The sequence below is a fragment of the Monopterus albus genome, unplaced genomic scaffold (assembly GCF_001952655.1).
Source record: "Monopterus albus unplaced genomic scaffold, M_albus_1.0 scaffold3.1, whole genome shotgun sequence".
Lineage (NCBI taxonomy): Eukaryota > Metazoa > Chordata > Actinopteri > Synbranchiformes > Synbranchidae > Monopterus > Monopterus albus.
In genome coordinates, this window is record NW_018127883.1 from 2,023,109 (window position 1) to 2,035,060 (window position 11,952).

Genomic DNA, 11,952 nt, shown 5'->3' on the forward strand with positions numbered 1-11,952 from the left:
ATGAATTTGCTCTCATGCATTATTGCTGCCAGTTTCCATCAGTTGCAACAGGTTCATTTTGTTGGATTAAGCAGATCCTGGCTGTGTGGATTAGGCCTCATGAAGGCATGCATGGCACTGTAACCACGTGGCATGGAACGGCATAGTTTCTCCCCCTGCATTGTCATGCGTTTCTGATCATGATTAGATGAAAGGTTTTCAAGCAGAGAATCCAAGATAAAGTGAATAAAGAATTAGCAGCATTACAGCACCTTACAGATACTGGAATCCTGGATTTCCTGATACTTTGAAGACGATATCTTCCTTCTAATGCAAGACTATGGGGAAGGTACAAAAATGCTAAATAGCTTTAGCATCTATGTGATATGCAGAAAACAAAAACAAACAACAAAAAAAGGTTTATATACATTTATTACCTTCATATTATAATTTGAAGGTCTGAACATTTTCTGCCTGCTTGACAAGTCTCCATAAAACCCTCTGCACTACAATACCCTTATGATACCAACAGCATCAACAGATGCCACAGTGAACAGAGCTTTGGCCAAACGGCAATGTTTATATACAACTTCTCCCCCGGAACTCTGCGCAGAATTGTACCTTTCTCACACAAGAACTAATGGTTGCATCAGATGAAAAGGTCATATAACAGTTACATATTACATAATTTCCCTAGTGGTTTACATTTATTATAAATGTACCATTTGAGTGCAGTACAAAGACTCCTTCAAATAAATCCCTTTGGGAACAACATGACTATCCCCCCCGGAAAAAAAAAAAAAAAAATCACTTGATTGTGAAACTATTCTGTCAAGGACAAAGACTAAACAAGCTGGCAGTAAACTTTGACTTACTGTCTTCACTTATCTGTAATAGATCTGCATTAACATGCATCAATATTTTTTAAACATTCACTTGATAAGACAAGAACCTCTACTGTCCCCCGAGCAAATGCATCCGAACAAGGCAAAGGATGAAAACAAATGTCTGCTAGGCAGGAACACGAGTCGCGGCGCTGAGACTATCAGCGCTCAACAGTTTCAATGTAGTACCATGATGAGCTGGGGCGAACTGGCTCCAGGTTTCCTCTCAGGATAAAGAATCCCTTTTTATTAATGTTTTAATTTATTTTTTGGCTTTTTTATCTGTACTGAACAGTCAACAGTTAAAGCAGACAAGAAACAGGGTGAGCGAAGGGGCAGGTCCCTTAGGACTTGAAAGGAAATAAAAAGACATCTCTCTGGTTGGCGTCAGCAACCATGTCAGAACATTATTTAATATAGTGCCATTAACTTGACAACCACTTGGACAATGGCTTGAATGAGATGCAAGAAGTGGAAAGTGGTTAAAAGTGAACATGATAAACAGCAAATTACCTTAAAGGGAACCATTGCAAATCAAAAGGAAATGGACAAATGACCAACTTCCTTCTGAAATTCTATGAGGACTGCTGTTATTTTGTTATATTTAGATACACTGAGATAAACATTTGTGCACATTAAGAACTTCTCACAAGTGTCCTCTACATACCGGATACATCTTCTACACTGTACTCTTTTATTCTCCAGTCTTAGCTTTTATACTTACTGTATCGCAAAATACACATTTTCCCAGAGAAACAAACAAAAAAAAAAAATTACAGAGGCACTTAACCACACTTAATGCAAAATACTCTGGACATTGGAAGACGTCTGCTGCTGTCTAATGGCACAGCCATATTACGGCTCCACAGATTAAGGGGCAGAAAATAAGTAAAAGATGGTAATAATCTAATTACAAAATCATAGAAACTCATTGATGACTGTATAAAAAATACAAATATAAACTGATAGCTATTAAACATCCCACCCATTCCCCTAAAATGGTAATAAAAACTAAAAATAAAGTCATAATGCATAATGAGTACAAAATATGATTCGTTTTTTTTTGGTTTTGTGTAGAAATACACAAGAAGAAAAAGATATGGACACAATCACTGACCTCAGAGGAAAAACACTGAAGGCAGATAACGTTCAAAGGCCACAATGATACTTTTCTTTGGTGTGTGTGTTAAAGTTAATGAAGCCGTCACTTTGGCGTGCCGACCTGTACGTACTTCATCTGCTGGTGCCCTAATCTCACTGGCCAAGTGCTTACATTTGGTTTGATATATAATGCATCTGTGCTTTTAGTCAAAAATGCATAGTTATTACTTCAATCTAAGAAATCACTCTCACAGGCAAAACTCTATAATTAAAGTGCATGTTTCTGATACAACAGCATAATGCAAATGCAGGTAGTATCAATGTATAAAATGACTGTACTAATCACTCTGCCTGTTCCTTTAAACAAAGAGTGAACACTGGACAATACCCTTCTTCAGAACAACAACAACCTTCATATATAAATGCTCCATATAGAACGAATGGCTCTTGAAGGAGTGAACACTGAACCTCATGTGTCTGAGAAATCCCTTTTTATTAACTGGAACTTGAAACTATGGCTTATATATACGTGTATATACTATATGGCAACAACATATAGTCTTACTTCAGCTCAAGCTGAAAAAGGGGTAAACAACCTCTTAAACTTGGGCTTCTAAGGCACAGAAAGACACACTGGAGGTTGGTCTTCATGAGCGGTTCTGGGACGGCCTGGGGATGGAGATGCCTACCATCGCCCGCTGACGCTGGCCATGTCTGTGTGAAACTGGCGTGAGAGGCGTCCACTCGCCCCCCCTTCCAGAAAGGAGGATCTGATGGGTTGCTCAAATAGCTTCCTCCTGTTCTTGTTTAGTTCTGTGAGGAAAAAAGTACCACAAAACATCAGCAGCAGCAAAGGTGACACCAAGTCTGTTACAGATTTACACGCCCTTTATTGGAAATCAGCTCGTGACTGGACGCTTCACATTAAGGACAGAAGGAAAAGATGTGTCATGTCAGTTAAAACACGTTTCCTGTCTCCTCACAGTTTCTCTTTGCATCTTACGTGGGTGGGGCTAGGGCACAAAGAAGAGATGCAAGTGAGGGAAGCATAAATGCAATTAGAAGAAGGGAGTATGGTAACGATTGTTTTTAGCCTCAATTGATCAACCATGACAAGAAAATCGGATTCTAATTAATGCAGGGTTGCTCGGATCAACAAAAGCCCTCTTTGTGTCCATCTGGTTTTACAGTGCAGCCAAGAAAAAATGTTTTCAGAAAAATGTCAGAAGCACACCCTGGCATCTCTGAGCTAATTCATATGATAGCCGCATTCCGCTGCTGCCAGCATAAACCTTCACTTAAATTACTGGAGACAGGCAGCTCACTCCAGCAGATCTTTTTACTGGCAAACAGGCAGGAAGTTAAAACCTGGATTGTCTCAAACAGCACGGTGTCTCTTTATAATAAGAGGCAAAAATACAGAAAGACAAAGGCAAGTGTGTTTCTGATTTGAAGCAGACAGCGGTAATGAGCATTGACCTGTGTTTGGTGCATCAGGCAGCAAAACCAAAGAAGGCCTGGGATCACTCTGCTTCCTTAATATCAGAGCACCAGCCTCACCATTTCCTCTTGTTGCTCTCATGGTCGACCATGGTTCTGGTGTGAGGTCTGGCAGCTGAACATTTATAGAACACCCACGACAGGAAGCCCAGTCCCAGCAGGAGCATGATTAACTTATGCAGCCTAACAACCGAACACACTTAAATTCCAGCTATCACAATGTCCAGATTATGACATCAGTAATGAAGTATGACACCTACAATATTCACATTAGAGCCAGTTCAGAGAAAAGAGAGTGTGGATCATCATCAGGGCGGCAGCTGGAGCAACTGGAGAAATATCAACACACTCATCTGAGAAGAATGTGCCCTGATCCCAGTCACTCCTGCTGGTGCAAACAACTGCAACATGTTTTCTCAAATCTTTACAAGATAAATTAGTTGAGCTACACTGTCTTGAACTTCTCTTACTAGAGGCTGCCAATATTAAGGGCTACCTTAAAATTTCACATCCAGTGGCTGGCTGGCAGTGGAAATGACCTGTCATTAGGAGCACACATTTTGTCTTCATAGCTGAGCTCCACTAAGGATTGCTGCAGCAACAGACAAAAAACAAAGCATCATTGAAACATAAACAATATGTGTCTCTTGCCTTCAAGCTGAAGTGAGCTGGCATGTCAAAGCTCCAGCTGCAATCAGTGATTATCAGCAAAGAAAAAGACCAACTTGAGACAGAGGTGGTCATGTGTTGGAACCTCTGTACCTCTGTTCTTAATGTTTGTTGTCAATTCTGGTTGAAAAAGACAGAGACAACATTTAAAAAAAAAAATGCAGCAAACCTATTTGTACCTGAGATGGCAAGCAGCATTTTCCTGCGGGCTCCAAAGGTAGTGATGCCCAGTTCCTTCAAGTCCTGGTCTGTTAGAGTCAGGAATGTCTGGAGGTCGATCTGGAAGACAGCCAGAAATCCATTTAACAGAGCTATTATCACAATTTAGCAACCTCTACTAGTGACAGCAGACCTTCAACCATAAATGTCATGACTTCAACAGGTAGCATGTTAATTGAAAAGTACTTTCATGATACATTTCCAACAAACATGTTATAAATGCTATTCATCAGCACAAACGTTTGAATTTTGAGGAAGCAGCAAAATGTTGCAACCCTGCTCCCTTACATTGCTCTTTTTTGTTATATGCATACATATGGGAATTAAATTTAGTAAGACGCTCATGGTGACAATACTAATGTCTGATGTTTAGTGGCTGTAATGTTTAGCAGGTTTACCAACGTAATTTAGTGTTAGTATGCTCACATTTGCTGAAAGCCAAAGTACACCTAAGCTTGATAGCCATGCTGTGACTTTCAGGCATTTAGTCATAAATCAAAGTACTGGACAAATAATTATCAAAATTATCCTGATAATGTGGCTCTAGATGAAAAGTCAGGGTCAACATAGTCAGTGGGATTCACCCCCTCCATAAATGTCTGAATAAAATTTCATTGCAACCCATCTACTGGGTATTGAGATATTTTGGTCTGGATCAAAGCGGTGGACCAACAGACACGGCCATCCCTAGAGCCACATCAGCAACACAGACAACAAGTGGGAATTCTGCGTTACCTCTTGTTGCTGGAAGACATCTGTGTACTTCCCCAGGCCCAGCTTGCTGAACAGCTCGGGCAGGTCTGAGCCTTTCAGAGATGAGCTCAGGCTGCAGCCGTTGCTGCCAGTTAGCGAAGGGATGCAGTCCATGTAGTTGCTACTGCTGAGGTAATGCTCTGCAGCTGTGCATGGAAGAATTAAGGCAAAAATGACAAAACAAGTGATGATAATTTAACCAAAAAAAAAACAGCAATAATGAATTCACATCTAAGCTATCACAGTTGTAAATTCGCACAAACTATAGCATAAGAAACTACGCTGTCTTTAATTACAGTAGTCGATGTGTGTGAGAGTAAGATGACAAAATTGAATGTGCTGCAAACCGACTGCTGAGACAAATATTAGTTTCATAGATTAGCTAAACTGGTATATGAGGCAACTTCAGCAGAAGTTGGATAAAGTGCTATCTCTGAACTTTTAAGTAGAGAAGGGGGTACACTGACAACATGAATGAGCCAAACTCACACATGCATGCGAGTGTGGAGATAAGAGTGCACATACTGAAATGTTAAAACATGTTGATTTTGGATGGTAGATAGTGTTTTCTCTGGAGTGTACGCTTAACCTTGGTTTTCTTCAGTGATTCATAATTACAGGAGTGTTATGCTTGAAGCTCATTAAACACAAAATCAAGTTTAAAAATGAGACCTTTTCATCTTAAACTTATTAATTCCTTCATATGTGATGGCATTCTGTTACTCTTTTCTGAGGAATTTCTCAGACTATTGACGCACTGGACGAACTGCTGTTGTCCTTGAGGCTTGCAATGCTTAAAAATTTGTCCTTGTGATGCTAAACTGACCAGATTTGTTCTGTTTCCTCTTGGGGCTGCTGACAGTGGAGGAGAACTCAGTGTGGTTCTGCAGGCCATTACCGGCGCCATTTCTTTCTCTCCAGTTATCCGAGTCGCTGCCGTTCGCCACGCCTTCCCGACTGCTGGATCGAGACAAGGACAGCGGGGAGCCCTGAGAGAACACAAAGGAAGATAATCCAAGTATAAGGTGATAAGGTGTTCTGAATAACCCCACTGCATCTCAGTACAGGGTCTGAAACATCTATATACCACTGAATAAAGCAGGACAAACACAAAAACATAATGACCGTAAATGCTCAATCAGAGGAACTAAAGAATGGCAAATGCTGAGCCCTCATATGTCTGACCTCATAAGTGGTGCTCATGCTGGGCTTGTATGACACATGATTGGCTCTCCGCAGCTCCTTGATGGTCTCAGCTGGCATAGACTTGGAGAAACCCAGACCGCTCCAAGTGTTGGTAGGGGTCCTCACCTCAGTCACCACAGGCTTCTTTAACATAGCTGTATGAATACAGACATACAGTGATGCACACATACAGTACACCTATACAGATGTGCATGTTCCTTCAAGTTAGATCAAACTATTTTTACGCAATGATTACGGTGTTACCTGTGGTAAAGGTTATGAACTATAACACACAGTCGGCATCTTGAAATCTTACACCACATTTTTGCAACAATGAATCGCTAACTAAATTCACTGCCAGCTATTTTTGTTATCAATTAGTTGAGTCTAGTCACATAGCTGTGTGAGATGGCCGGGTCAGCGACTGGGTGACTACGTCAATGAGCCACATCAACACGCTTGAAAAACTGTGGAAACAGTGGATAGTAAGGATGTTTTGTTTTTTTTTTATACATCCCATTTAATTGTAGGAATAATTGACAGATTAATCGATGATTAAAATTATCATTAGTTGCAGCCCTAGAAGAATTTGTATTTGTGAAGCTTGAATTATTGATATTTATTGATCCACCAAAGTGCAATCTAAAAAGTGGCATATTCTAGTAATTACTATAAACTTCTGTTCATAAGGAAAAAAAGTTTCCAAAAGGAAAATTCGGTCCTTTTTCAGAAACTTTCAATGGGCAAATAACTGTTGATGATGTCACAGTTGTGGCCCTTGGCTTATGAGGCAGTTTGTCTTCACACAAGCTAAATTTTGGGCTACATCCAGGCACTACTAATGATGCTGTAGTATTTGACCCAACAAATGCCAACTTACCTTTGGTTGCCAGCAGCTTTTTCTGTTCGTAGTCAAATGCCTAAAAAGACAGCACACAGTTCTTTTACTTTATGCCTTAATACTACCAGAACAGTTTAGTTTGTGTGTGTGCACTGGATATTAGGTGTGTACCTGCATGTTGGCGAAGGACGTCTGTGGTGCCAGCCTGATTCTCTCTCTCTCATTCTGTTGAGCTGCCCGCTCAGCTGCCCGCTCGCTACCCGGTGCCCTTTTATCTGCCACAGGACTGTCTGATGAGCTGGACTCGGTGTCCGAGAGAAGACAGTCAGAGCTGTTGGGATTACACATAAATATAATGCAGTGAGCGCAATAATGTAGCCTCAATTTGGCCTATGCACAAGTTAGGATACAGTTGGTTACTGGTAATAACCATGATGGCCATGGTTAGCCCATTTATCCCCAGCCCATATGGCAGCCAATGTCAAAACTCAATTTCCATGTTGACAAAATATCCATCTGTGTCAGGTTCACATTCTCACTTCTGTCCACATCTATAATGATTAACAGAAACCTGCCAAACTCTAACAGCGTAAGCTGTATATGATCCAAGGGAATGCTAAACAGTAACAAGAGAAGATGTAAGTGATCTCTAGACTCCAACATACTGTAGATGGGAGTTCTTGGTGCCCTGCAGGAGCTCCACAGCCTGCCGTTTCCCTGATGATGTCTTACATGAAGCCAGCATCTGTTTCAGTTCACTCCCGTTGGCTGAATGAGAGGGGCTTCTGGGCATGCCCACTTCAACAAATGTGTCAGAGCCTAAAGAAAACAAACAAAATATATTTGGATCATCATTTTTATTAATTTATTTTTACTTAATCTGTCCCATGTTTCGACAATGTGAAAACACAAACTGACAGCTGTTCTCTGTCTTCTTTATTTTACTACAACTGTAGCTGAAATACTGCATATTTTCTGCCTTGCATAGTGAGTTCTCAGCAGTGACTGGATTACACAGTGTAACGGAGTGTGTGTGGCATATGTGTGCATAGATTAGAGTGTGACAAGTCTCAGATGGATTCTGGATTAATTAAAAACACGGCAGCTGTCAAGTATAGTGATTTTCATCTGTTACTTTCCTTTCAGTGTGACAAGAACCTGCTCTGTGCAACAGGATGTGCATAAGTGTGAGTGCATGTATAATCAAGAATATCTGAATGTGTGTGGTGCACTGTATAGTGTAAAATAATATGTCAGTCAATCTAACGAAGTTCTCTGGGGTTTAATATGTGTACTCCCTCATTCCACAGTGCAGAGTAAAGTCAAACTAGAGGAGCCAGTTTAAACAGATTTTGGGACAGAGGAGGAGGGTAGAGAGAGGGAGACGAATCCTTACAGGGATATACCACGCTAGGTGAGAACCAGTTCAGAAAACAGCGAAGAAAAATGAGACGCATGAGAGTGAAGGTTCCAGGGGAAAACATCAAGTGTAAGAACAGAGGAAACGAGAGCCTCTCTGAAGCACTGAGAGACAAGAGGTTAATCCGTCTGTTCCAACACAACAAATGTATTCACAGGGAGTGTGAGGTCAGGAGGGCAGTATAGAGAATTAGTGATACATTCATACAAGGCATTCTCCTCAAAGTGGGTTTAAGAGTTACATAAATCTCAAATGGAAAAGTTTAAATTGGTCATTTAAGCCAAATCTGTGAGACAAAGGTCCAGGAGAGTAGAAAAGAGCTAAAAATGTTATTAAAAGTCATAATCACACATAAATGGCTCAATTTTCAATGTGTTATTAAAGAACAAGGCTCCTGCTGTAACTTTTTATTCACTTCTTAATCTAGTTAAAATTTACATTTGAAAAAACACTGGCCACAGTTTCTTTAAAAACCACATGCTCAAAGAAAATGGCTGCAAATACAAGAATTAATCTTAATTTAATCATTAAATTATTTCAATTATTATTTTTTTTAGGCGTCCAGTAGGTAAGGTAGATGTTATAGGTGATGTGGGTTCTCTGGCAGCCTCCCAACTTCCAAATCTGAAGAGGACAGGGTCTTTTGAATGGGAGGTGACATGAAGGTTAGCTAGGAAATACAGGTGCCTCTATTAGTGTCTGAATTCTTTAGGGCTGAATAAATGGATGTGGACAGGGTTGTATCTACTCTACATTAGATGCCTGCATACTTAAACATGTTTTACAGCAAGTAGCGTCATAAATTTCAGGCTGTGGGTGGGCTCAGGAACAAATAATGCAATTTTCCTCAAGCAGGCCTTGGTGATTATGTGGTTATGCAAAGAATAATTTGCTCTTCATTGGCCAATATACAAAAGTTCATTAGCCACTGAAAAATGCAAAAATCACATCTAATGATGACAAGATTATATTGCAATGTGTAGGAAAGGCTGAGTTTCCTTATAAGTTTAGTTACCTTCATCTGCACTGGACTTGCTGGACAGCGGTTCTGAAGAGCTGTGTCCACTGGCCTCCTGGATGGAGTCACATGGGGCTGGACTCAAAACAGTTTCTGCAAGTGATGCAGTTGGTATCCTCCCATATACAGAACCAGGATGCTATACATGTGTATGCACAAAAATACACAAAGTGTAAGACATATACTGTACATGCCAAACAAAATCAAAGTATAGTCAAATGCAGCAGTGGACCAACCTTCACATGACCATTGAGAGTGCAGGGGCCCTTAGTGCAATCAGGGACCCCACTGGGCTGCTTGTCTATGGGGGCAAGGCCAGGTGGCGGGGATGGTGTACTCTGTGTGTAACCCTGTACGCCCGACAGCAGGATGCTACTGAGCGTAGCCTGGGTGGCGGGGTGCAGCATCAGTGGAGATGAGAAGCCTGAAACAAAAGAATGCAGCATCAGCAATTTTCAAAATATGAGTAAGGGAATTATCTCCAAGGTCTGAAAGGCCTCCATGCATTCACATATATATTCAAAAAACTACTGAAATAATGGTACAGAGATCATAGTCCCAGGACAAGAGAGTCAAGTTCACCTACAAGTTGCATGGTTTTTCTATGAAGCACAGTATCATCTATAACAATATCACTGCAGGTTAAAACAATAAAGCATGTCAAGAAAACCATAGTACAATAAAAAAAAAAGAAAAAAAGAAAAGACAACAGCAATGCTGTGTACGAACCTTGGGTGCTGGTGAGTGAACTGGGCCAGAGGGAGGGGGAGGGTGTGGGGGCGCTAGGGCTTGGGGTCTGCAGAGGGCTCATGGAGGTGTTTAAGCTGTTGAGAACAGCATTTGGGGCAGCGGAGTTGGCGAGGGAGTAGGGCGCCGTCGCACCCAGGAAACCTGAGAAGAGACGGGAAAGGGGAAGGAAAGGAGAGGAGGAGATGAAAAGACCAGCGGTGGTCCTGTCTGCATACACGGCCATTTCTCAAGCTAATCACACATTACACTAAGGCCCTCAGAAAACAATCTTGGTCTTCCTGCTATTTAACAGGAATTCCATCAGACTGCCATCAACCAGACAGCCAATGAGAAAAAGAATTTCTTACATTTCTACAAGGTCATGGATGCTAAAGTACGTATCTCGTGCTTCCTTGTACCCAATAAAACCATGTTATTGAGCTGGTGCTTGGTGTCTTTACCAAAACACAGAGTATGAAAACAGAAAGAAGCAGGTCTGTGGCTTCAACAAGGGGCTAGCTTGGCTCCAGGAATAAAGCCAGGGATTTTTCTGGCAGGCTGGCCTGTAATCTGAGGGAGAGAAGCATGTAGCTATTACTAAAGTCAGGATGTGGCCATGCACCACTTCATCCACGAGGCCCCTGGGTTTAAACAAGATGGCAAGAAACCATGTCTTCATGGCACATTGTTTTGCATTGTAAACAATTTTCAAATTCAATTTTTCCCCATGTAATTTGGTGGGAAAACAAGGACATAAAAGATAATTTTAAAAAAATCCACAAATTCACCACATACAAAATCATTGTTCTCATAAAACCAGACATCTAAAAGATTTTTCCAAAATAGTCAAAATCTGCAACAGATTATCAAGAAAAACAAAAACACCCAGAACTATTACTTACCTACTCCATGTACCTGAAATCCCATAGGTACAGAAAATAAACATTTTAACAATATTATAAAAACACTGTCATATTCCTCTTTTCATTCCGTCTGCATAATAAAATGCAGATTTGATGTGATTAGCTAATGATGGTATACATAGACAAAACCTTTTTTATATTTATACTGAAACTTCTAATACAGATGAAATGTGATGGATCTATTGCCAGTGTCCTTGTAGCCAAGAGCTTCCCCTCGTCAGTTTATCCTACTATGTGCTTTTCCTGCTGCCTTTGATTGTTGCATTACTCATGTCCTCATTTCTATGTTTTTAAAGAGTCTAAACCCCAAACACCTGTATCAGATTAAGGCAAATTCAGATATTTTTTTATTATACAGTATTACTCTCATTACAGCACACTGAAAGTCACCCTTGGGAAAAATCCTGACATTTGTTCCACAGTGAACTCGGTGCCTTTGTGTTCAGTTCGGCGATGCAGACCGACAAACATCTTTGTCATTCCAACTGTCATGAATCATCCTTTGATTCATGAGCTCATATTCATTCAAAGCTGTGCAATACTGAATTTGTATCAAGGCTATTTTCTGATGATTTGTACATGCAGGACTCGTTTCTTGGCATGAAATTCATACCATTAAGGTGAGGTCAGAGGCTGCAGACAAAACTCCTACTGTAAAGAGCATATATGGACGATGGTGCCATGACTGTGATTTATGGGGGTGTTGATGGGATAGTTTTATCAGATTCTTA

The 11,952-nt window shown here is 40.7% G+C and overlaps 1 protein-coding gene across 4 annotated transcripts in view; it reads right to left on the reverse strand.

Annotated features, from left to right (window-relative positions):
- Window positions 1-420: 420 nt before the first annotated feature.
- Window positions 421-11,952, reverse strand: part of bicc1a (BicC family RNA binding protein 1a) — a 54,065-nt gene continuing 42,533 nt past the window's right edge. For all 4 annotated transcript variants that reach the window (XM_020602724.1, XM_020602706.1, XM_020602714.1 and 1 more), the window contains 11 exons: window positions 10,299-10,460; window positions 9,806-9,993; window positions 9,567-9,708; window positions 7,797-7,950; window positions 7,303-7,462; window positions 7,171-7,210; window positions 6,291-6,445; window positions 5,932-6,094; window positions 5,088-5,251; window positions 4,313-4,412; window positions 421-2,777 (listed from right to left, as the gene is read on the reverse strand). In XM_020602724.1, coding sequence (XP_020458380.1) covers window positions 2,650-2,777; window positions 4,313-4,412; window positions 5,088-5,251; window positions 5,932-6,094; window positions 6,291-6,445; window positions 7,171-7,210; window positions 7,303-7,462; window positions 7,797-7,950; window positions 9,567-9,708; window positions 9,806-9,993; window positions 10,299-10,460 — 1,556 coding nt within the window. In that variant the 3' untranslated portion in view covers window positions 421-2,649. The remainder of the gene's footprint in view (window positions 2,778-4,312; window positions 4,413-5,087; window positions 5,252-5,931; window positions 6,095-6,290; window positions 6,446-7,170; window positions 7,211-7,302; window positions 7,463-7,796; window positions 7,951-9,566; window positions 9,709-9,805; window positions 9,994-10,298; window positions 10,461-11,952) is intronic.